Source organism: Tachyglossus aculeatus, chromosome 1 (assembly GCF_015852505.1).
Source record: "Tachyglossus aculeatus isolate mTacAcu1 chromosome 1, mTacAcu1.pri, whole genome shotgun sequence".
Taxonomy (NCBI): domain Eukaryota; kingdom Metazoa; phylum Chordata; class Mammalia; order Monotremata; family Tachyglossidae; genus Tachyglossus; species Tachyglossus aculeatus.
Window position 1 is genome coordinate 149328673 of NC_052066.1, and position 25453 is coordinate 149354125.

The window sequence follows — 25453 nt, forward strand, 5'->3', positions numbered from 1 at the left end:
TACTATTGATGATAATAGACAGCATTCAAAATCTGCACAACTAGAAAGGTAATGAGGAAAAAATATTCCAGGTAGCATACCCAAATCTACTCTCTGGCAGTCTTACTGGTCTTTCTCTCAATGATGAGTTCCACCAGCATCTGATAATTTCTGGGAGCCCACAGGGGGCCTGGGCCTGAATTATCATCAATACATATGCCTCCACCATGATGGACACTTCCTAGCATGTAGTACAGTGCTCTGCACATAGTAAGTGTTCAATAAATACCATTCATACCAATACAATTGAATGAATGAATCATATTTATTGAGTGCTTACTGTGTGCAGAGCACTGTACTAAGCACTTGGGAAGTACAAGTCGGCAACATATAGAGATGGTCCCTACCCGAACAATGGGCTCACAGTCTAGAAGGGGGAGACAGACAACAAAACAAAACATGTAGACAGGTTTCAAAACCGTCAGAATAAATAGAATTATAGCTATATGCACATCATTAAAATAAATAGAATAGTAAATATGTACAAGTAAAATAAATACAGTAATAAATCTGTGCAAATATATACAAGTGCTGTGGGGAGGGGAAAGAGGTAGGGTGGGGGGGATAGGGAGGAGGAAAGGAAAAAGGGGGCTCAGTCTGGGAAGGCCTCCTGGAGGAGGTGAGCTCTCAGTAGGGCTTTGAAGGGAGGAATAGAGCTAGTTTGGCTGATGTGGGGAGAGAGGGCATTCCATTGATGATGACAGGAAGGAGGATGCTACACTGAGGGGGAGGGAGTATGTAAGGCTCTAGGCAGATTAATCATGGCAGGGTCAGTATCACAAAATGATCATCCTGAGAGATGATAATAGACAAATGTGTAACAATGCTGAAATATGGGTAACAATGATTGGGCTGCACAGGACAGGAAAGTTAAGGATCAATGCTCAGTTTATACTCAGTCAATGGGCTGGTCACTAGACTGTGATAACCAAATCAATATTATCAATCAATGGTATTTATTGAGTGCTTACTGTGTGTAGTAGAGCACTCAGTGAACTGAGCACTTGAGAGGGAACAATGACAGAGTTGGCAGACACATTCCCTGCCCACTTGCTTACAGTCTAGAGGGGCACAGACAATATAAACAAATAAATTACAAATAAATAAATGTACATAAGTGCTGTGGGGTTGAGGTAGGAGTGAATAAAGGGTGCAAATCCAAGTGAAAGGGCGATGCAGAAAGGAGTGGGAAAAGAGGAAATGGGGGCTTACTCAGGGAAGGCTATTTGGAGGAGATGTGCTTTTACTAAGGGGAGAGTGATCGCCTGCCAGATATGAAAAGGGGAGAGAGTTCCAGGCCAGAGGCAGGACACCTGTGAGAGGTGAGAGATAAATGAGATCAGGGTACAATGAGGACTGAAGTATGCAGGCTGGGTTGTAGCAGGAAAGCAGGGAGGTAAGGTAGATTGGGGCAAGGTGATTGAGTGCTTTACAGCTCTTATTCTGCTTTTAAGCACCATGCTCTGCTCACAGAAGGGCTCAATAAATACAACTGAGTGATTGAGAAAGAGAAGGCTACCTCGGGTATGCCCAAGGTCTAAGGACTGGCATCTAACTACCTAAATTGTTGCTCACCTTCTGGAACTGAAGGATGCTCTTAATACTGCCATTATTTGTGGGGTTGGACTGGTCATCATTTGACCCAAACTTTCATCAGAAACAGTTCTTTTGGAAGAAGCAGTCACAAGGTAAATAAGCACACATGAAAAAAAACTCTCAAGAACTGTTGGCCTGCCATCTGCTCCATTAATCAACTTAGAAAGCCTCCATCAACACCAGTATTTCATGGTATTGTGACTTTACTGCATTGATGTTACAGTGCTTTCATGGAATTCCTTTTGGGGCTGAGATTTAAAAAATGATCATTTTCACTTTCGAACAGGATGCAAATTTTTTCTGCACTGTAGTTTTCTCTTATGCTGGCATGTCATCTCCGACCTATAGTGACTCCATGGACAAATCTCTCCTAGAATGTCCCACCTCCATCTGCAATCGTTCCGGTAATGCATACATAGTTGTCTTGGGAAAAATATGGAAGTGGTTTACCACTGCCTTATTATTAATATTAACTGTATTTATTGAGCGCTTACTTTGTGCAAAGCACTGTACTAAGTGCTTGGGAGAGTACAATATAACATCAAGCAACCTGCCCACAATGAGATCACAGTCTAGAGGGGGAGACAGATATTAATATAAATAAATTGATAAATACATTACAGATATATACTTATGTGCTATGGGGAAGGGAGAGAGGATGAATGAAGGAGCAAGTATGAGCTATGCAGAAGGGAGTGGGAGAAAAGGGGAGGAGAGCTCAGTTAGGGAAGATCTCCTGGAGGAGATGTGCCTTCAGTAAGGCTTTGAAGTGGGGAAGAGCAATTATCTGCCTGATAGGAGGAGGAAGGGGTGTTCCAGGCCAGAGGTAGAATGTGGGCGAGAGGTCCGTGGTGAGATAGATGAGATCAAGGTAGAGGTAGCACCAGAGGAACAAAGTGTGCGGGTTGGGTTGTAGAAGGAGAGTTGTGAAGTGAGGTAGGAGGGGGCAAGGTGGTTAAGTGTTTTAAAGCCAGTGGTGAGGAGTTTTTCTTGATGCGGTGGTGAATGGGCAACCAATGGAGTTTTTTGAGGAGCGGGGAAACAGGGTCTGAACATTTTTTAAAGGAAAATGATTTAGGCAGCAGAAAGGAGTATGGATCGGAGTGGAAAGAGGCAGGAGGCCGGGAGGTCAGCAAGGAGGCTGATACAATCATCAAGGCAGAATAAGGTAAGTGCTTGCATTAATGTAGCAGCAGTTTGGCATAGAGAGAAAGGGGCTTTTGGTGATGTGAAGGTAGAACTGACAGGATTTAGTGATGGCTTGAATATATGGGTGGAATGAGAGACAGGAGTCAAGGATAATACCGAGGTTACGGGCTTGTGAGACAGGATTATGGGTTTGTGCCTTCCACGCAGTAAACTTGAGTCTCCACCCTTGACTCTCTCCCATGCTGTTACTGCCCAGCACAGGTGAATTTTGACTTGTAGCAGATTGCCTTCCACTCACTAGCCACTGCCCAAGTTAGGAATGGAATGGGTATGCCTCTGCTTCACTCTCCTTCCCATAGCTGAGACTGGTAGAGTACTGGAAACTCTCCAGGTGTGATCTTGAGAGGGGAGTCATCTTGAGAGGGGAGTCATCTTGAGAGGGGAGTCCACTGTAGTAGGAACAGTTAAAACACATATTTAGAAATCATTTAGGGAACCTTCAGAGTTAATTGAATTTCCCTAATAAGAATAACTGCAGATTGAGAATAAATGGAAATGTATAACCATCCTAAAGATACAAAATTCAATATTCAATTTGTCAATCAAATAAGTCAATACCCCATATCTTGGGATTAGATTTAAAATAAAACCACTATTGGGGTATCTCTTCCTTCAGCATCAATAAGTTTGAATACTGTAATACCAAAAGTCAATAAACAGGTTTTTTTCCAATCAACTAAATATATATATTTCCAGAGGGACCACAGATTGTAAAACTGTAACTTAAAAATAATAAAATCAAATGAAGTGGAGGGCTTAAAAAAGATCTACTCATTTTGAACTCAGCCAGAAACCAGAGGAAGGAAGTATTTTTTCCACAGAAGTATGTCCAGAATCGCTCTGTTTGGGGGAAAAACTGAGAAGTCAAATAGAATCTCCTCGTCCCTCCCACATCACTTGGGCTCAAAACAGTACCAGATTCCTGTTGCACATAAGGTAACCAAGCAATCTGGGAACCACATGGGTCTGGCAATTAGGTTAAAAGCTCCTACTCTCCCATCAAATAACAAGTCCATAAAACCGAAGCCTGCGTAGAGAACCCATTTGTGTACACACTTATTAAAGAAAGTAATTTAAATCTCTAAATCCTACAATATAATGATGGGTGGGGTGAACAGAGAATCAGAAATGCTCCTGTTGCAGCGGAGGAGTCAAAGATGTTCGATTTTATATATTTTGCTTCTGTTGCATTTCTGCAGGGCTTTGAACTCAGTAGGTGTTTAATAATATCACCGCCTGCCTGAAGCAAGGGATAAGAAATTCATTGCTAGATTGAGTGGGCCCACACAGGATGTGGGTGTAAAGTAGGAAACACACACAAACAATTCATTTTTATACATGATCTTTATTGGTGACCTGCACTTTCAACATAGCAGGTTGGAGATGTAATAGAAAATGTTTCAAACTTTTATTTATTCTGTGTCATTTAATTAATCACTCTAAACAACCAGTGTTGTAGAGTTCAGAGAATTCAACACATTTACTTGTCCATTACAAGCAAAAACTTTAATAGTAGCTTTTAAGTGTCTGTTTATTCCTCTATTTTAAAATCTTAGATACATTCCCCAATGTAAACAATACATTTCAATCTGTAGCACATGATCAAAATTGATAAGGCCTTCTGAACCATTTTATGCCACCTCCATTATGACTTCATAGCAAAACACAACCTTATTTCATACTATAAATATCCATCCATGCACAAGAGACAGGGACCAGAAGTTGCACATTAATATTTCATGTAGGCTTTCAAGACTTCCTTTTCCCTCTGCAGGTTTATGGTACACTTAAAAGATATCCTTTTGACTTGGCCTTCTTGGTCTTAAAATACAAATATACAGTATCCATAAGCATAAAAAAGTAAAGTCTAGCCTTACCTATTTATTATGAATCGCTAAAATCCTATACAAATACAATACCGTTTCATGCCGATTAATATACAGATTATGGCAGCTAAATGTCAACCATTTATGGGCACAAGGGTGGTTGATAACTCAAACATAGTCAGAAATTCTTCGTTTGCCTAGGAAAAGGTTGGTTTTAATTTGTTTGGGCAGCACGCAATCCCAGAACCAGTTAAATACGGGCATCTCCTGTTGAAGTCTTTAAATCAATTTGGAATTGAATCTGCTGCATACAAAAGGAACAGAAATCCACCCACAGGAAGAATTTAATGCATGCCATACCTTCATTTCTGAGTCGATATGCTGCTCGGCTATTTGAAATTCTTCTGGTGTGGTTTAGCCTTTTTGGGTCAAAGAATCATTAACTGTCATAATTCAGTACCTCAGTGTTGCCATAAATACTCTAAATAGATAGATTACATGGTGTAGATGGTGAAAGAATTAAGAACATATATACAGTTTTTGGAAAGGCATTCTGTGACCATTTTAGTAGAGTTTCTAGAAAAGTTGCTAAGTATTCACCAGTTACTTCTGTTCATACCACTGCTCTGTAAACTTTGGAGTCATCTTTATATTAGATTTGAACTGTCTCATAATTGTACAATAAAAGAGAAAATAGAAATTGCTTTTCAGAAGTGACATTTCTTGAATTGCTAAGCTAAGGTAACCGGCAGAGGGCAAAATTTTCCTGAGGTTTGTAAGAAATTTTAAACAAAAACGAAACAAAAATCACAGTGACCAAGCTAAACTGCAAATACATCTCTTAAAGATGCAGCTTTTACAGAACGTCTGCTCACGGTCATCGCGTGATTATGTTGTGTTCGCACTGAAGTCCCCTTTAGATGACTCGCCACTGCATAATACTTGTATCTTTTCCACCTGTGGAGATGAGATGGCTGTCTTCACATAGAAAATCTACATTTGTTACATGACTACTGTGTCCACCGTACACATGGCTTGGAGCCTAGAAAACAATAATATGATAGGAAACGTTAACTGGGAAATACTCTGGCTCTGATTTTTGCAATTATTTTTCTTCTCCTGACAGTACTGAGCAAGTCTTCCAAGGGTGAGGGCAACCTGACAGAAGAATAAACAAAACCCCTTACCCTAAACTGTGAACAGGGATAAGAGAAAAGATGCACTTTGCCAAAATCATCCCCGGTGGCGAGAAGTCTTTTCTCGTGGGCTCTGCAGACGGCATTGAGATCTGTTCCATCGGAGCCTTCAGGCCATACTCCTGCAATGGGACATATCTGGTTAATTCCCTGGACATGGAACTGAAGCAGGAAAAGGAAGTAGAGACCCTTATTCTCCTCCCCATCCCCTCCCCATCAAGTGCACTGACTCTGCACTTGGCTGTGAACCCACTAAGCACTTTGATACCCCCCACCCCGGCCCAACAGCACTTACCTAAGTCCCCTTACGTGATACTATTTCCCTTAACTGTAATTCATTTTAATGTCTGTACCCCTTTAGACTGTAAGCACCATTATTACTATTATTATAATTGTTAAGTGCTTACTAAGCACTGTTCTAAGCACTGGGGTAGGTACAAGCTAATCAGGAGGGGCATAGTCCCTGTCCCACATGGACCTAACAGTCTAAGCAGTAGGGAGAACAGGTATTTAACCCCATTTTACGGTTGAGGAAACTGAGGCACAGAAAAGTGACATGACTTGACCAAGGTCACACAGCAAGCAATTGTCCGAGGCAGGATTAGAAGCCAAGTCCTCTGATTTCCAGGCCCACGGTCTTTCCACTAGGCTATCTATTCCAAATTTAGTACAGTGCTCTGAGCACAATAAGTGCTCAATAAAATACCATAATCATTATTTAAATTTTATTAAATTATTTTAACAATAAAGGATAATTACTTATTGACATGCAGACTACATGTTTTACATTGACTATTGCTCTACTCTTTCTACCTAAAAAATTCTCCCAAATAGTTGCAGTTTATTCACTGGTGATCTCAGCCCCTGAATACAACATTTTAAATAAATGAGTCTGATGCCTTAAAAGAAAATAGTTTCCAGCTTTGAACATTGAAACCATTTAAACTCATTTCATCAGAAATGTAACTGAATTGGTAAAATCTGAAGTAAATTGACAAACTGGCCTTGGAGGCAAACGTACCCAAATTAGATCTCACTTACTTTTGAATTCAATAAAATTAACTTACCAAAAACATGGAATCCCAAAGTACACGTGTAGGTCACCCACTCAATATCTCTAGTCGTCTCCACACTTACAACTTGCTTACAAGCAGAGGGAACCCCTAAGAAAAGGAAACGAGCAAACTGTGATCTCTCTTGGGGAAAACAGAACCAAGTAAAAGCACTGCCTCATTAAAACACTCAGGATGGATCTGTGTAGGGCAAACCCAAGATCAGATTGAGCCCATTACTAACAGAAATTCCCCATTTATTTTAATGGCCCAAACCAACTCCAATTTGGCTTATTATCCAGCTAATAGTGGGGGATGAGGTACTAGAATTCATTGGTGCCATTCAGCCTAAAAGGGCTGGGAAGTGCTTTACGTCACACAGCTTGAGTTTTCCCTCTGTTTGGTCACACCTTTCTAGGGGCTTTTCTGATGGGTCTAGAAGTTCACTTGAGTGACAATTGCTGCCTGGGAGTCTACCAGATTGTTTGATCTGCTCCTCTTAACTCTATGGCAGCCTCCTAAGAACCCCAGGGAGACATACTGGAGGGACAGATGGTGAGTTAGAAGAGCCCAAAATGCTGTGAATCCGGTGGTCGGGTGGAAGGTAGAGTTTTTGAGATAGGCTCTATGGTGGACAACTGGTACATGGCTCCATAGGGCAAAATCTTTTTAAAATTCCAGGAACACAAGCTGTCAACTGATTCTCAGAAAAGGCTAGATATGCCCCACACAGATCCCCCACAGAGAGTGTCTTTAGAAATAATATCCCCAAACCACTCATTTCATGCCGTCACAATCACGGAACCCTACAATCTCAGCACTGGAATTTCATCCTCCTGGCCTCAAACTGGACCATATCCAAACTATTCCAGACAGATTTATTTATTTATATTAATGTCTGTCTCCCCTTCTAAGCTGTAAGCTCCTTGTGGGTAGGAAACGTGCCTACCAACTCTGTTATATTGTAGTCATCCAAGCGCTTAGTATCTTGCTGTGTACATATTCATTCATTCATTCAATCGTATTTACTGAGTGCTTACTATGTGCAGAGCACTGTACTAAGCGCTTGGAAAGTACAATTCAAGCACAGTAAGTGCTCAATAAATACGACTGATTGATGATAACTAATTCCATTTTTAAATCCTTCCTGGGAAGGAGATCCTGAAGCTTCCCTTTGGTATTTAATAGTTTTGCCAATGACAGGTTCATTAATTCATTCATTCAGTCAATCATATGTATTGAGCACTTACTGTGTGCAGAGCATTCATTCATTCAATCGTATTTATTGAGCACTTACTGTGTGCAGAGCACTGTACTAAGTGCTTGGGAAGTACAAGTCGGCAACACATAGAGACGGCCCCTACCCAACAACAGGCTCATGGTCTAGAAGGGGGAACGGCACTATACTAAGGGTTTGGAAAGTACAATTCATCAATAAAGAGAGACAATCCCTGCCCACACTGGGATTATAGTCTAGAAGAGGGGGAAGACAGACATCAAACCAAGTAAACAGGTAGTTCTTCCCTTACGTCTAACAAAAATCCCTCATACTGCAGGCTAACTTGTTTTCTCTTTTATTTTTATTGTCCTTTAAAGAATTGGGAGAAACACTGTATAAAAGTCTTAAAATGGCAGAACATCATTTAGTCACCCCTGAATGCTCCAAGTTTCTTTAGGTTTTCCTTAAATGTCTCATATTCCAACCCTTTAATCATCTTTGTGGCTTTCCCACGAAAGCTCACTCACTCATTTCTCCAAACACACCACTTTAGCTTTAGCAGAGTTGAGCACAGTCTCTAGGAAGGATTGGATCACAGCTGACTATAAAGGGGAGGATAACTTTATGGTTCCTCCAATTTCTGCTATTTAAGCATCCCAATATCAAATTCCTTTAACGCTTTAGTGCTACCTTGTTTCCCAACAGTCAGAGTGGTCTAATAGAAACAGGGGAGGGCATGGGCTCAATACACAGAAGACACTCACAATAAATGTTGTTGCTATGGCTGAGCGTCAGAACACCCACATTCTAGTCCCACCTCAAACACGTATTTGTCTGGGACCTTGGCAAATTCGCTTAACTTCTCTGTGCCTCAGTCTCTTCATCAGTAAAACCTGAGTAATGCCTGTTCCCAAAGGGCTTTTGAGAAGACAGATGAGGCCACTAACGTAAGAACCCTTCCAATGCTTGCATTAGATTTATCTTCCATCTTGCCATTTCCTCCCCAGGTCTACTTCATCTTCTAGAAGGATTCTATGTGTTCTGATTAAGCCCTCTTTTCCCCGCCTTCCTCTCCCTTCTGCGTTATCTTAGTGCCTGGATCTGAGCCTTTTGGGCATCTTGTATGCACCCCACTCTCCGTCACAAAGTACTTATGTACCTACCCATAAATTATTCATTTATATCATTGCTTGTCTCCCCACTTTAGACCGTAAGCCCGTTGCAGGCAGGGAACATGTGTACCAACTCTATTGTATCGTAGACACCCAAATGCTAAGCACAGTGCTCTGCACACAGTAAGCACTCAATAAATACCACTAAATGTTTGATTGATTCTATGGGCTCTCTATGTTTGATCAGACTTCAGCAGCGTGGCTCAGTGGAAAGAGCACAGGCTTGGGAGTCAGAGGTCATGGGTTTGAGTCTCAGCTCCACCACATGTCTGCTGTGTGATCTTGGGCAAGTCACTTAACTTCTCTGAGCCTCAGTTCCCTCATCTGTAAAATGGGGATGAAGACTGTGAGCCCCATGTGGGACAAACTGATCACCTTGTATCCCCCCTCAGCGCTTAGAACAGTGCTTTGCACATAGTAAGCACTTAAACAAATGCCATCATTATTATTATTCTAGATGTGCAGAGAAACTATTGTGGATCCCTATGTATGGGATGAGCCGCATAATAATTATGGTATTTGTTAAGCACTTACTATGTGCAAACCACTGTTCTAAGCGCTAGGGTAGATTCAAGGTCGTGAAGTTGGACACAGTACCTGTCCCACCTGGGATTCATAGTCTCAATCCCCATTTTACAGATGAGGTACCAGGCACAGAGAAGTTAAGTGACTTGCCCAAGGTCACACAGCAGGCAAGTGGAAGATTTGGAATTAGGACCCGCGACCTCTGACTCCCAAACCCGTGCTCTTGCCACTAGGCCATCCTGATTTACTATGAGGTATGGTCCCCAAAACATTCATTTGTTTACTCACAATAAAGAATTTCGTAGTCCCCTGAATTAGACACGAGGTACTGTGAATTAACAGACCAGTCCAAGTGAGTAATAAAGCTGGAATGACCCTAAAAAGAGAAGCATATGTGATTATTTTCTTTGATGAAGAAATCTGTTACTGAAACATATGAAAGAACATTTAGAAAGTCATGATTCTGTGTTTAAAACAAAGATGGGAACTTACTGAACATTTGCCAATTCTACTGTATTTCCTTCCGTTGTCATTTACACCATAGATATAGATACAGTTGTCATGTGAACCGATGGCCAAAAAATTTCCATCTATAAAAAAAAGAGGATAATTACCTTCCAAACATAAGCCTAAATTGATCTGCAAAATACCAAGGCTAATCAACCAATTTTCCATAGCGGTTTTAAACAAAATCCTAAACTACTGTAATTTTTTTCCCAATATGGAAGCATTCAGATTGTTGGATGAATATTGGAATTATTTTGCTGGGACTGACAATGAACCCAAGGGCTCTCTCCCATGCTGATGGCTTTGACTTTGTGTGGCTGCCTAAAAATCCTGTTCCCTGGCTCTGAGCCAAGAGCTGCTGGGGTTAAAGGGACTCACGGGACCACTTTCTGATTCTGGAACCTCCCTGAACCCTCACCTTTAGTCAGAAAGGGGATCCAGGTGACCATTTCAACTCAGTTATCTGATAGAGACTTGGTCCTAAATCCTTTGGATACTATTATATTTACAAACAGGTTCAAAGTACAGGAGAGAAATTCTATTCAAATTTTTAACTTGGTTTAAATTATGATGTTCTCATCTCAATTATCTGAAAGAGACTTGGTCCTGAATTTTTTGGATACCATCATATATAAAACCAGGTTCAAAGCACAGGAGAGAAATTGTAATCAAATTCTTAACTTGGTTTTAATTATGATTAACGTTCTGCCATCTCCTCCCTCTGATGTGTATATTAAATATCTACACATGTATATGAATATATATTTAATGGTATTTGTATGTATTTAGTAGCATTTATATATATTTAATGGCATTTGTTAACCAATGTTCTAAGTGCCGGGGGAGATTCAAAGTAGTTCATTCATATTTATTGAGCGCTTACTGTGTACAGAGCAGTGTACTAAGCGCTTGGTACAGTCCACGTCCCCCATGGGGCTCACAGTCTTAATCCCCATTTTACAGATGAGGTCACTGAACCCCGGAGAAATGAAGTGACTTGTCCAAGGTCACACAACAGACAAGCGGCAGAGCCGGGATTAGAACCCAGTTCCTTCTGGTTCCCAGGCCCATGCTCTATCCACTAAGCCAAGCTGCTTCTCTGTATATTTTGAGGAAGGTGGAGGAAAGTGGAGAAAATGACCCAACCCAACTGCTGTGTCACTGCTCATGCCATACCCTCACCCAAAGCGTCAAACTGCATTCTTCCCCTCCTACGGAAACTTTTTAAAATGTCACTCTCTCCTCGATATATTCCCGATTCACCTCTTGCAACAGCAGCACTACTCAGTCAGTTATCTCGGGCCTCAGCCTAAAGTTTATGAGTGTATGCTAATCCCGGCTCTGCCTCATGCCTACCTTGTGACGTCGGGGAAGTCACAACTGCTATGTGCTTCAGTTTCATCTGTAAAATGGGGATGGAATTTCTGTTCCCCCTCCCTCTTAGACTGTAAGCCTGAATGAGACGGAGACTGTGTACAATCGGACTATCTTGTACCTATCCCAGGGTTAGTTCAGTGCTTGGCACATAGTAAGAGATAAACAAATACCACAGTTATTAATGTATTTCTGTTAACCGTGTACCGGCATTCCAAATGACACGTCTGTGGTCCCTGATTTCTGCCTGACTCCCCATTTAGACCATAGCTTACTCGAGGGCAGGGACATTGTTTGCATCTTCCCCAGTTTCCTGAGTGCTGTACAGTAGAATCCCCAAGAAGACTAAAAGAAAAAATAGCCCACAGTTGGGAATGTGCCCGCTAATTCTGTTGTACTCTCTCAAGCACTTAGTACAGTGCTCTGCACACAGTTGATGCTCTGTAAATACCACTGATTCAGGCAGGGTGACACACTTGAAAATAATAGAATTGCTGTCAGTGTTAGAATTTGACCATGTTAGGCTGATCAATGCCTGTGTTATTTTTGTTACTCCTGCTTCCATTATTTGTAAATTATTTTTGTCTGACTCCCCAATTGAAATGAAGACTCTTTGTTTGTCTGCCCGTTCTAGAAAGTGAGCCCGTTGTTGGGTAGGGACCGTCTCTATATGTTGCTGAGTGCTCTGCACACAATAAGCCTTCAATAAATACAACTGAATTAATTAATCTTCCTCCCTCATTTTCCTCAGTACTTAGTATAAACGCTTGCCCTGAGCAGGATGCCCAATCAATATTGTGGGTAATGACATTATTAAAGCACTCACTGGACGCCAATTGCTCACTCATTTTAATCCCTTTAAGGCACCAGGGTACTATTCTGGATACTGTTTGAGGCAATTTACTGAGCGCCACCCGGGTGATATGGAGGACAGGAATCAGGCCTGTTGGCTTTGCTTGGTACAGAGTTCAAGACGTCGTCACGTACACATGAGCCCCTAACTGATGCACTTGATGGCCAACTGCTTAGGAGTACAGTGCTGGATGGGAAATTTGGCACTAAAAGATACAACAGTTGGATGCTGAGTGGTCAGAATCCATGTACTACATGACTAGCTATAAGGAGTTATACAAATGTTTACACTGTAGTACGGAGAATTTAATGTAAACATTTTAAACTAAAACGAGTCTGAAAACATAAGATCTTTATAGCGAGTTCTGATAGTAATGGCTATAGCTGAATATTTTTCCGGGTTTTTGAATTTGGGTTTACAATGCCATATTTTCTCAAATCTAAGCTTCTATAGAAGACACAGAAATGATCATAATGATAATAGACAGACCAGTAAAATGTCCTAGTTTGGGTCTAAATAAAAAGGATCCTCTAGAGATAAAAAAAAATTTGCTCCTCTTCCCTTGTGACCTAAAAAAGAATTGTCATAGAGAGGTCTCCAGAAGGTGGCATACACTCAAACCCATCAAACCAACCATCTTACTCCCAGTTAAACAAGCTGTTACATTTTTGTCTGTAAAACATGCATTTCTGGAAGGTTCAAAATAGTAGCTACAAATGCATAAATTTGACAGAAGCAAAGTTACATTATACCTAGGTCCATCTAACCAAGCCAAAAGAGAGGCTAAACTCACCCTGAAATGATAAACTGTGAAATGCTCACTTTGCACCAAAAAACCAAATTGGGTTAACTCTGCATTGTCCTGTGGTAAATTTGTACATTTGGTCCTTCCACAATGTGTTTTCACTTGACATTTTGGGTAGAACATTGTCACGAAATTGGGGAATGCTCTTCAGATGATACACAGCTATCTGGATAGGTTGTGATGCAAATGGAAAAACTGCTTGAACAGATGCACACAGTGCGGGTCAAGGTGCACATGGGTTTCCTTAACGTGAGGTTAGTCAAGAACATAACCCCCACGTTGTGAGTTTTCTGAATCTCTACATCTGAAACTCATTCATAAATTCTGATTTGCCTAAAGATACATTTAAACTTAGAATATGAAAAGTAAAGGGTGTGTGATTTAATATTCCAACTACCGGAAAAACAGTCACTTTTCTAAAAGCCAGGGCTACTAGTCTCCTTCCAAACACTCACGTTCATTCTGAGCCCTGATGTGCTGCTCATTTGTCACATCACCTTAAATGACCACAACCTGTCCATTGGCCAAGAGGGCCAAGAAGACTGCAGCTGGTGCAGATCATAGCCACCTGTCTGTTAGTTAGAGCCAAGTTAACACAGCAGGTGCTGCAACCCTGGTGCTCTACTCTTTCTAACAGGGCTAGAGGTCTAAATCCCTGATCCTGCTGCAGATTGCGGACCTACTCTTTAAGACTTCGTAGCAGGTCTGAAATGATCCTGGAGACTGGGAAGCCAGGGAGATGATTACTCTAGGACCGCTCCACTTCTAGTTTACACTACTGCTCCAGTAGTTTCAGCAAGGAGAGAGAAGTGCAGCAGACTTCGACAGCATCCCTGGAGGCTACCAACTCTTTTTTTTTTTAATGGCAATTGTTAAACGATTACTACGTGCCAGGCACTGTACTAAGTGCTGGGGGAGATACAAGTTAATCAGGTTGGACACAGTCCCTTTTCAACATGGGACTTCCCAGTCTTAATCCTCATTTTCCAGATGAGGTAACTGAGGCACAGAGAAGTGAACTGACATGCCCAAGGTCACACACCAGACAAGTGGAGGAGTAAGGATTAGACCCCGAGTCAGTCATTCATTCAATCGTATTTATTGAGTGCTTGTTGTGTGTGCAGAGCATTACTAAGTTCTTGGGAGAGTACAACACAACAGTAAACAGACGCAGTCCCTGCCCACAACGAGCTTAGACTCTGTATGTGTTGGAGAGACAGACATTAATATAATTAAATTACAGACATGTACTTAAGTGCTGTGGGGCTGGGATTGGGGAAGAACAAAGGGAGCAAATCAGGGTGATGTAGAAGAGACTGGGAGAAGAAAAAAAGAGGGAGCATAGTCAGGGAAGGCCTTTTGGAAATGTGCCTTCAATAAGACCTTGAACTCGGGGGGAGAAGAATTATCTGTCAGATTAGAGGAGGAAGGGTGTTTCAGGCCAGAGGCAGGACATGAGCAAGGTGTTGGCAGTGAGATAGGTGAGATCGAGGCACAGTAGAAGGTTAGCACTAGAGGAGTGAAGTGTGCAGGCTGGGTTGTAGTGGGAGAGGAGCAAGGTGAGGTAGGAGGGGGCTAGGTGATGGAGTGCTTTAAAGCCAATGGTGAGGAGCTTTTGTTTGATACAGAGGTGGCTGAGCAACTACTGGAGTTTTTTGAGGAAGGATGTGACATGACCTGAACGTTGCTGTAGAAAAATTATCCAGGCAGCAGGGTGAGGTATGGATTGGAGTGGGGATAGGCAGGAAGCTGGGAGGTCAGCAAGGAGGTTGATGTAGTAATCCAGGAGGGAGAGGATAAGTGATTGTATTAATGTGGTGGTAGTCTGGATGGAGAGGAAAGTTGCGGATTTTAATGATGTTGTGAAGATGGGACCAACAGGATTTAGTGATAGATTGAATATGTGGGTTGAATGAAAGAGAGGAGTCAAGGATAATGCCAAGGTTATGGGTTTGTGACACGGAAAAGATGGAGGTGGTGTCTACAGTGATGGAAAAGTCACAGGGAGGACAGGCTTTGGGTGGGAAGATAAGGAGTTCTGTTTTAAACATGTTAAGCTTGAAGTGACCGGAGGGCATCCTATTAGAGATGTCTTGAAGGCATGAGGAAATGTGAGACTTCAGAGAAGGAGAGAGATCAGGGCTGGAGATGTAGATTTGGGTATCAACCACATAGAGATGGTAGTTGAATCCATGCGAGTGAATGAGTTCTCCAAAGGAGTGGGTGTGGATGGAGAATGGAAGGGGATCCAGAACTGAACCTTGAAAAACCTTGAAAAGACCCCCAAAGTTAGGGGGTGGAAGGCAGAGGAGGAGCCCATGAAGGAGGCTGAGAAGGACAGGCCAGAGAGATGAAAGGAGAACCAGGAGAGACAGAGTCAGTGAAGCCAAGGTTGGATAATGTTTTCAGGAGAAGGGGGTGGTCCACGTTGTCAAAGGCAGTTGAGAGGTCAAGGAGGATTAAGATGGAGTAGAGGACGTTTGATTTGGCAAGAAGGGCCTTCTGACTCCTAGGCCTGGACTATATCCACTAGGTCACACTGCTTCTCTGTTGTACTGTACTCTCCCAAACACTTAGGACAGTGCTCTGCACACAGTAAGCACTCAATAAATTCCATAGATTGATTGTACTCTGAGTGGGAGGTGACATGGGGGCTCAACTCACCTCATGGTGGAGAGTGTGTCTCCAGGCCCTTCCCCTAGGAAAATTTCTATCTTTGTGGCTGTGGAGGGGGAAGGAGCTCATCCTTCTGGGAATGGGGAAGCTGCATTTACTACCAGAAAGAGCATGGGCCAGAAAGTAAGAGGTCCTGGGTTTTAATCCAGACTTCACCACTTACCTGCTGTGTGACTTTGGACAAGTCACTTAACTTCTCTGTGCCTCCACTCCCTCCTCTGCAAAATGGGGATTCAAAACCTGCCCTCTTTCCTACTTACTCTGTGAGCCCCATGTGGCACCTAATTATCCTGTATCTACCCCAGGTCTTAGCACAGTGCTTGGCCTATAATAATAATAATGGCATTTATTACGTGCTTACTATGTGCAAAGCACTGTTCTAAGTGCTGGGGAGGTTACAAGGTGTTCAGGTTGTCCCACGAGGGGCTCACAGGCTTAATCCCCATTTTACAGATGAGGGAACTGAGGCCCAGAGAAGGTAAGTGACTTGCCCAAAGTCACACAGCTGACAATTGGCGGAACCGGGATTTGAACCCACGACCTCTGACTCCAAAGCCCGTGCTCTTTCCACTGAGCCACGCTGCTTCTCTATAGTAAGCACTTAACAAATACCACAATTATTATTATTATCTTCTGCTCCTGCCTCCTCTGGTCAACTCTGGGATCTGACGCAGATTTAAAAACGAGGCTATGGAGCACATGCAGAACCCTCTCCCAGTGTTGGCTGGGAAATGACATATTTAGCCCTCCCTGGAATTTCAGGCTCAGGGGGTGGTTGAGGACAACCCCAAGGGTTTCCAGGGCTGCTCTCAGGCCTGTGGATGGCCATTTGCCAAATCAAGAGCATCCTATTAAAGACTCTCTAATAAAGATGCTAAATTACTGCATTGATTGCATTGTTATCATCCTCAATTAGCATTTAATGGGAGCCCACATGGTGCATGGCACTGTGCCAAACACACAACCAGCAATCATCCTTGTCTTTTGTTTCATCTGAAAAAGTCATACTGCATTAAAGTAATGTATTTGGATAATTTTAAAGGATAATTGAAACACAACTACACAGTTGAGTTTGATATTAAATACTCCACAACTTTTATCAGTATCAACGTCTGGATGATCTTCCATGGTAACTTCAAGTTCATATCTACTCTATAGACTGCCCACATCCAGAGTGAGTGTGTGTGTGTGTGTGTGTGTGTGTGTGTGTGTGAGAAAGTGTGTGTGTGTGTGTGTGTGTGTGTGTAAAAAAAGCCAATCTGCCCTTCCCTTCAAGGGTCAAATGAGTACAGATCATGTCTGAATCAATACTGTGGGCAGGGAATGAATCTACCAACTCTGTTGTGTACTCTCCCAAGCACTTCATATAGTGCTTTGCACCAAGTAAACACTCAATAAATACCACTGGCTGATTGATTGATTCTTTCCCCAGTGCTTAGTACAGTGCTTTGTATTCAACTGCCAGAAAATATAATAATAATAAAATTTAGGAAGCAACCGTTTTTACCCGTGTTTCTAAAAAAGACTCCCTGAAATGCAGCGAGTTCACCTACATCAGAGATACTGACAGTTGAAAGGACTGTTAACAACTAGTCCGGCAGTCAGCCAGGTCCATGGAAGCAGTATCTTTGAGGAACTAGGAGAGAAACTGGAGAGCTCACGGTGCTTAAAGCCTGACAGCTCTCCAGGGGGAACGAGCTCATCTCTATAATGACAACTTTCCAGAATAAAGGGATGAATGTCTGGTAGAGGAGAAGGGTATTAATTCTAATGGCGGGGACACCAGAAGAAAGTTTAGGACTATCTAGGGCTTGCAGTGTGAACATAAAATTTATTGTGCTAGCACAGACAATCAAATCTTTGGACCTTACCATCCAGAAAACTCTACTGATAAATAATCCCTCCTCCCTAGTGAAGAGGGTTGACAGTATCAGTTGCTCCCTAGGGTGATTGCATAAATCCCCGATGATCGTTTAATTAGCAAAGAGCTGCATTTTACTATCAGGTGACTTTCAGCTACAGGTTCCAAACTGATCAGTAAACAACCTTCCCCCAACAGCCTTGGGTTTCCCAGGGGAATGGTGTCTTCTGCGTGATCATGTAATGCCCCCTTCTGGCTCCTCGTTAATTAGTGATGATAGTCTCGCTTCGAAAACGACAGATGATTTACTTGCCATACACAGAGTTCTCTCAAAAGGCTGGTTTATACTGAGCTTTTAGACTGAATGGTGCTGGGGAAACCGGGCCTGTTCTTCTGACAACACCCTTGTCTGTGGCTACAGCTCAGTGCTATGGGATGTCAGAAGAAACGCTTGACCTGCAAATAGGATTGCTCAGACAACACGTTAACAGGAGGCTGGAGATAAGAAGGACACCTTGTAAGGTTTTGATCATACCCAAAGATGTACAGTGACCACTTCACTACTAATCCCCTTTAAAGTCAAATGAAAACTCCCATTTATGGAGTCCCAAGTTTTCCAAAGATTGTCTTTGCTTTCTTATACACAGGCCACTGCTTCCTCTTTGAATCAATCAATCAATCAATCATATTTATTGAGTGCTTACTGTGTACAGAGCACTGTACTAAGCGCTTGGGAAGTACAAGTTGGCAACATATTGTTTGAACAATCTGTTTAGTGAAGTCAACTGCATATCCCTCTCCTTTATCAATCATATTTATTAAGCATGTACTGTGTGCAGAGCACTGTACTAAGCACTCGGGAGAGTATGCTATAACAATATAACAGCTCTGCACCCCTCCTTTCCAAACAACCCCACCGACCATTGTGGTGTGACTCTTAAGACTCAAACAGAAGTCTTTTCAGTTGTAATTGGTTAAGTATTTTACATATCTGAACATATCTGTACTTTATTTATTTGTTTAATATCTGTCTCCCCCTCCAGACTGTAAATTCGCTGTGGGCAGGGAATATGTCTGTTTATTGTTATAATGTTATAGAGAAGCAGCGTGGCTGAGTGGAAAGAGCACAGGCTTTGGAGTCAGAGGTCATGGGTTCAAATCTCGGCTCTGCCATTTGTCAGCTGTGTGACTTTGGGCAAGTCACTTAACTTCTCTGAGCCTCAGTTCCCTCATCTGTAAAATGGGGATGAAGACTGTGAGCCCCACGTGGGACAACCTGATCACCTTGTATCCCCCCCAGCGCTTGGAACAGTGCTTTGCACATAGTAAGTGCCTAACAAATACCATTATTATTATTATTATTATTAATGTACTCTCCCAAGCGCTTAATATAGTGCTTTACACACAGTAAGTGTTCAATAAATATGACAATGAATTTATAAAACTTTAATCATGGGGATTGCAAGTATCTCAAGGGCCAGAAATAGATCTTGTCCATTCTCTCGAACACCACTCAGAACCTCAGAAAGTAATGATGACGACCCCAGACTGCTTGGTCACGGTAAATGTGGGTGGCAGACAATGAATATAAACATCTGCGGGCACAATTTAAATTGGATACTGAGCAGTTTCAAGTGCTTGAAAAAAAGGAATCATACACAAAATTGAATCATTTTTGTTTTTACAGTGACTGAATTGTGTTCTGACCTGGTGAGTAACGCATTACAGACAGCTGCTCATTTCCATCTGTGTGGACAGTGACCAGATCTTTTGTTTCTGTGTCAAACACAAACCACCTGTTGTAAACACAGGAAAGAGTGCAATAAGCCGCTCGGCAAGAAATGCAATCTACAGAAGGTTTATTTAATCATTTATCATTGAGACACAATAACAGCTCTCCATGTGTTTGCCTTAAAAGGGAAAGAGCTATAAATGCTATTCAATGGAACTACTGTTCATAATCACTTCCTAGTGGTCGCTTTCTGACCCTCCCTCATGGTTTTCTCTGGTTTGGAACTCCCTTCCCTCCCAAATCCCCACACACCACAGTCCTCCCTATTTCAAAGCCATCTTGCAAGCCCACCTCCTCCAGCATGTCTTCCCTAATTAATTCCAAGCATCCCAAGTCATTTAAATCCATCAGCCATCTCCAGCACTAATCCTAGCCCATCCTCAGCACTTACGTTTTTATGTTTATTCAGCTGCACATTAATGATCTCTTTTGAATACTCTATTTGTAGATACTATTGTGGGTACTACTGCATCTGTGACCCACATTAGAGTATAAGCTCCTTGTGGGACAAAATGTGTCATTTGTTTTGTATTTCCCAAGTACAAAGAATTACTTTCAGTGGATGCTTACTAAATGCTGTTACTATTACTAACACAACTACTACTCTGCATTGCCGAGGCACTTGGTTGTGTAGCCCTTAAGCACTTTGATACACACCATTTATGTACATATCCTTATACTCTATTATTTCACTAGTTATTTTGATGTCTGTTTCCCCATATAGACTGTAAGCTCTTTGTGGACAGGGATGGTATCTAACTCTACTGTATTGTGTACTTTCTCAAGTGCTTAGTACAGTGCTCTGCACATACTAAGTACTCAATAAATCCCACCGATTGAATACTACAACTACTATTAATTGAGGGAACCCTTTACTGTCTGTTACCCATACTGCTCAGTTACAAAAGTTATGTTACCCTTAAATTTTATTTTCCAGTTTAAATTTCATTATATTTCAGGTACCCTACAAAATGCATAAATTTATGCCTAGAAAGAACAGAAAAGAAAGATCACAAAAGAAAAATCAAATCTAAAATCTGGAGTAAATTGGTTTGCTAATCCAAACCTCTGGTAATGTATTTTGCTCTACTAAAATGTTATTTAAAATATGCTTATTCTGTTTCATTTCAATCAGTTCAATGTATTTTTCAAGGGTCAAATTTCTTGGAAACATCGAACGGTACATTTCTCTGAAGGAATATTCAGACAGCAATGAAAATGACAGGAAGTTAAAAGGCATAAAACATACTACTGCAGGCTTCACGTGGCTTTATAAATGTCTGTCTTGTTCGAAAGAAGCTGGGCAAATGCCTTAAAGGGCAAAATTGGCCATACTGGTGGCAGAAATCAAAATATTGATTTTACTTGCAGTGAGCTTCTGAAATAGAAAGAACAGCGAACAGATTTCCCTATTTCTCTTACCTTCCGGTGAGGGTTCCAACAGCAACAACTGATCCTGATGGATGAAAACCGGAAGCCTGGGCTGGATCCTATAAGATTACAGAGCATGTGTAAATTGAAAGTCAGACCTAATAATATGAAACAAATAAAAATCAGGCTTTTTGTTCAGGCAAACACTTTTCCACATCAACTACTACTCCTTTATTTAAAAAAGAAAGTGGTTCTTCCTTGCTTATATTAATACCATTTTTTTCAATAGGACCCTAACAATTTGCTTCCTTTTCTTGATCCTCCCTTGATCCCTTGGTTCCCTTCAGTTATCACCCCATCTCCCTCCTACCATTCCTCTCCAAATTCCTTGGGCAAGTTGTCTACATCCGCTGTCTCCACTTCCTCTCCTCCCAATTCTCTCTTCAACCCCCTTCAATCTGGCTTTTGCCTCCTTCACTCCACCCAAGCTGTCCTCTCGAAGGTCACCAATAATCTTTTTCTTCCCCAATCCAACAGCCTCTACTCCATCCAAATCCTCCTCAACCTCTCAGGTGCCTTTGACACTGTTGACCACCCCCTTCTCCTGGAAATATTATCCAACCTTGGCTTACTTCAGAGACACTGTTCTCTCCTGATTCTCCTCCTAGCTCTCTGGCTGCTAGTCCTCAGTCTTTTTCCTGGGCTCCACCTCTGCCTCCTACCTCCTAACTGAGGGAGTCCCTCAAGGCTCAGTTCTAGTCTCCATCTCCATCTACTCCCTTGGAGAACTCATTCACTCCCAAGGCTTTAACTACTATTGCTATGCAGATGATTTATATATCTGCACCTCCAGCCCTGATTTCTCTGCTTTTCTTCATTCTCGTATTTCCTCCTGGCTTCAGGACAACTCTATCTGGATGTCCTCCCAACACCCCAAACTTAACAGGCCCAAAACAGAACATCTCATATTCCCACCCAAACCTTGTCCTCCCCCATCACTGTAGACAGCACCACTATCTTCCCTAACTAATGAGCCCATAACCATGGTGTTATCCTTGATTCCGCTCTCTCATTCAGCCCACGTATTCAATCGGTCACCAAATCCTATCGGGTCAACCTTTGCAATACTGCTAAAAACCTGCCCTTTCTTCTCCATCCAAACTGCTACCACATTAATCCAAGCATTTATCCTATCTTGCCTTGATTACTGCATCAGCCTCCTTGCCGACCTCCCTGCCTCCTGTCTCTCCCCACTTCAGTCCAGATTTCACCTGCTGCCCAGAACATTTTTCTACAAAACCATTCAGTCCATGTTTCCCCACTCCTCAAGAACCTCCAGGTGTCCAACCACCTCTGAATCAAACAGAAACTTCTTACCACAGCCTCTAAAGCATTCAATCACCTTGCCCCCTCCTACCTTACCTCACTACTTTCCCTACTACAACCCAGCCCGCACACTTCACTCCTCAAATGCCAACCTACTCACTCTACCTCAGTCTCACCTAACTTGCCGCTGACCCCTAACCCACATTCTGCCTCTGGCCTGGAATGCCCTCCCTCTTCATATCTGACAGATGATCCCAAAAGGCCTTCCCCAACTAGGCCCTCATTTCCTCTTCTCCCACTCCCTTCTGTGCCACCCTTGCACTTGTATTTTTACCCTTTGTTCACCCCTCCCTCAGCCGCATAGTACTTATGTACATGTCCGTAATTATTTATATTAATGTCGGTCTCCCCTTCTAGACTGTAAGCTCTATGTTGGTACGTAACCTGTGTACCAACTCTGTTGTACTGTACTCTCCCAAGTGCTTAGTACAGCGCTCTGCACACAGTAAGTGCTCAATTAATATGACTAACTGACTTTCATTTCCTTTCATATGAAAAACAATCAGATGAGACAGCAAGCTGGATGACAATTTTTTTTCACAGAAATCCGCACAATGTGTTCCGTGTACACCCCCAAGGCTGGTTTTTGAAGGCTGAACTTGTCAAATAATCATGTCCACTCATTACCTGAGAACTCAACTTTCTAAACAGTGTTTGTTTAGCAATAAGTTATTGGGAAGGTTGGAATATTTGGGGAAATAATTTGGATTACACCCTCTTAATCCACAAAACGCCTGTTGAAAGATTGATGATGTCTTCCTCATATGAGCTGGGTGTCAGCAACCTCCAATATGTCTGCCAGAGAGTGGCATGCTAGACCATTTAGTCTGGCACATGCCAGAGATGTGGTCCAAACTATTGTCTCAAAGATCATTACCACCATCTTTTACTCTGGGTGCTTCCTCGGTGCTCAGTACAGTGGTCTGCACACAGTAAACAATCAGCAGTCAAGGTAAAGATGATTCCTTGGCTCTGACAACTGTCCTCTGTCCAACTGTGCTACTGCTTGGGTGGCAGCGGTATTACTAATAATCATGGTATTTGTTAAGTGCTACTATGTGCCAAACACTGTTCTAAGCAGTAGGTGATGGGAGTGGGAGAAAGGCCTCAGAAACCAAAAGTCACAGCTGCTCTTTCTGTGTTGGGGTTTAAAGCTAATACCTCCATTCTCAGTTCACCCACATAAGGGCACCGTGTGGTTTGCCAATCCCTAGTATTTATTGAATACCCTCTGAGTGCAATGTTCCAGGCAGTTCGGAAAGTGCAACACAAAGAAGTGACACATTCCCTGCCCACTAGGGATTTATATTCTACGGGGAGAGGCGCATGTAAAAATATTTTCATTTAATCAAAATAATTGAATGTACAATTGAATTGGCATCTATTCATAATTGTTGAAGATGAGTGTAAATAGTGATAGAGGTGCTGGAAATGGCTGGTGGCTTTGATTCTGGGAGGTGCAAGGGGCCATAGGTGAGAGAGAGGCTGACTTTGAGGTCTGAAGGGTGGGGGAAACTGCTGGGAAGAGGAGAGAGTGGGAAAACGAAAGGGGAAGGAGTGAGAAAAGAACTGACTGGCAGGCACTGATTGGCTGTAACTTTCTTTGCAGGAAGGGTTTAATCAATCAATCAATGGAATTTATTGAGTGCTTACTATGTGAAGACCATCCCTGCTCCCAGCCCCATAGCACTTATGTACGTATCTGTAATTTATTTATATTAATGTCAGACTCCGCTTCTAGACAGTGAGCTCACTGTGGGCAGGGAATGTGTCTGTTTGTATTATATTGTACTCTCCCAAGCTCTTAGAATAGTGCTCCACACATAGTAAGCACTCAATAAATATGTTTGAATGAATGGATGAATGAATACAACAGAATTGGCAGACAAGTTCCTTCCCCATTGCTAATGTACAATCTAGCAGTTTATAGATCTTAGAGTATGTCAGCAATTAGTGCATGACATATTTGTAGGTTATATGGAGTGTGGGGGGCAGTAACAGAGATATGTCTGTATTACTATTGTCTTGGGAGAATTTCTTCATTTTTTGGAGCCTCAGATTCCCAACAATAAAATACTCCTTCCTGCATCAGACATGCTGGAAAGATGAAGGGATTAATATATGTAAAGACCCAGGGGCTTGGATGAAAGGCAAAAAATACAAGGCAATCATTATTATTTACCATCATCATTACTGAGATGCAGCATGGCCTAGTGGAAAGCGAACGGGCCTGGGAGCCAGGGGACTTGGGTTCTAATCCTGGCTCTACCACTTGCCTGCTTGGTGACTTTGGGCAAGTCACTAAACTTCTCTGTGCCTCAGTTTCCTTATCTGTAAAATGGGGATTACATACTGTTCTTATCCCCATAGGACTGTGAGTCCTATGCTGGACAGGGACTGTATCTGACTTGGTTTTTCTTCTCTTCCCCAGAGCTTAGTTCAGTGCTTAGGCCAAAGTAAGTACTTAAATATAATTATTATCATTATTATTAATACATTTTCTAGGAAGGGAGGGAAGGAGGGAGGGAGAAAGGAAGGCAGGAAGAGAGGGAGGGAGGAAGGGAGGAAGAAAGGAAGACAGGAAAGGAGGAAGAGAGGAAGGAAGGGAGGGAGGGAGAAAGGAAGGAAAGGGGGAAGGAGGGAGGGAGGGAAAAAGAAAGGAAGGAGGGAGAAAGAAAGGAAGGAAGGGGGGAGGAAGGAGGGAGGGAGAAGGGGAGGAAGAGAGAAAGGGAGGGAGGGAGAAAGGAAGGCCAGAAGGAAGGGAGGGAGGAAGGCAAGAAGGAAAGTTATCCTCATATACAAGGTGGTGGAAGGCTAAACTAGCAGAGCTGAGACTAGAACTGTTGCTTTCCAGCTGCATGTCTTCTCCCCAAGTTCCCTAAGATTATAAAAATTGATATTCATGCTGAGACTGGTAGGTCCTGTCCAGTGGAGGGAACAATAACAATAACAACAATAATAATAATAATAATAATAATAATAGCATTTGTTAAG

The 25453-nt window shown here is 42.2% G+C and overlaps 1 protein-coding gene and 1 non-coding gene across 5 annotated transcripts in view; both read right to left on the reverse strand.

The window, feature by feature from the left end:
- Nucleotides 1-3055: 3055 nt before the first annotated feature.
- On the reverse strand, nt 3056-3193 carry LOC119938455. Its single transcript, XR_005454438.1, has one exon. It is a non-coding gene; the product is annotated as a small nucleolar RNA SNORA7 (small nucleolar RNA).
- A 1000-nt stretch (nt 3194-4193) lies between these two features.
- Nucleotides 4194-25453, reverse strand: part of EML1 (EMAP like 1) — a 222856-nt gene continuing 201596 nt past the window's right edge. For 3 of the 4 annotated variants that reach the window (XM_038744310.1, XM_038744319.1, XM_038744299.1), the window contains 7 exons: nt 21125-21192; nt 19618-19706; nt 10327-10424; nt 10123-10210; nt 6934-7029; nt 5858-5988; nt 4194-5712 (listed from right to left, as the gene is read on the reverse strand). In XM_038744310.1, the coding sequence (XP_038600238.1) occupies nt 5587-5712; nt 5858-5988; nt 6934-7029; nt 10123-10210; nt 10327-10424; nt 19618-19706; nt 21125-21192 (696 nt within the window). In that variant the 3' untranslated portion in view covers nt 4194-5586. The remainder of the gene's footprint in view (nt 5713-5857; nt 5989-6933; nt 7030-10122; nt 10211-10326; nt 10425-19617; nt 19707-21124; nt 21193-25453) is intronic. The other variant, XR_005449835.1, reaches the window with a different exon arrangement.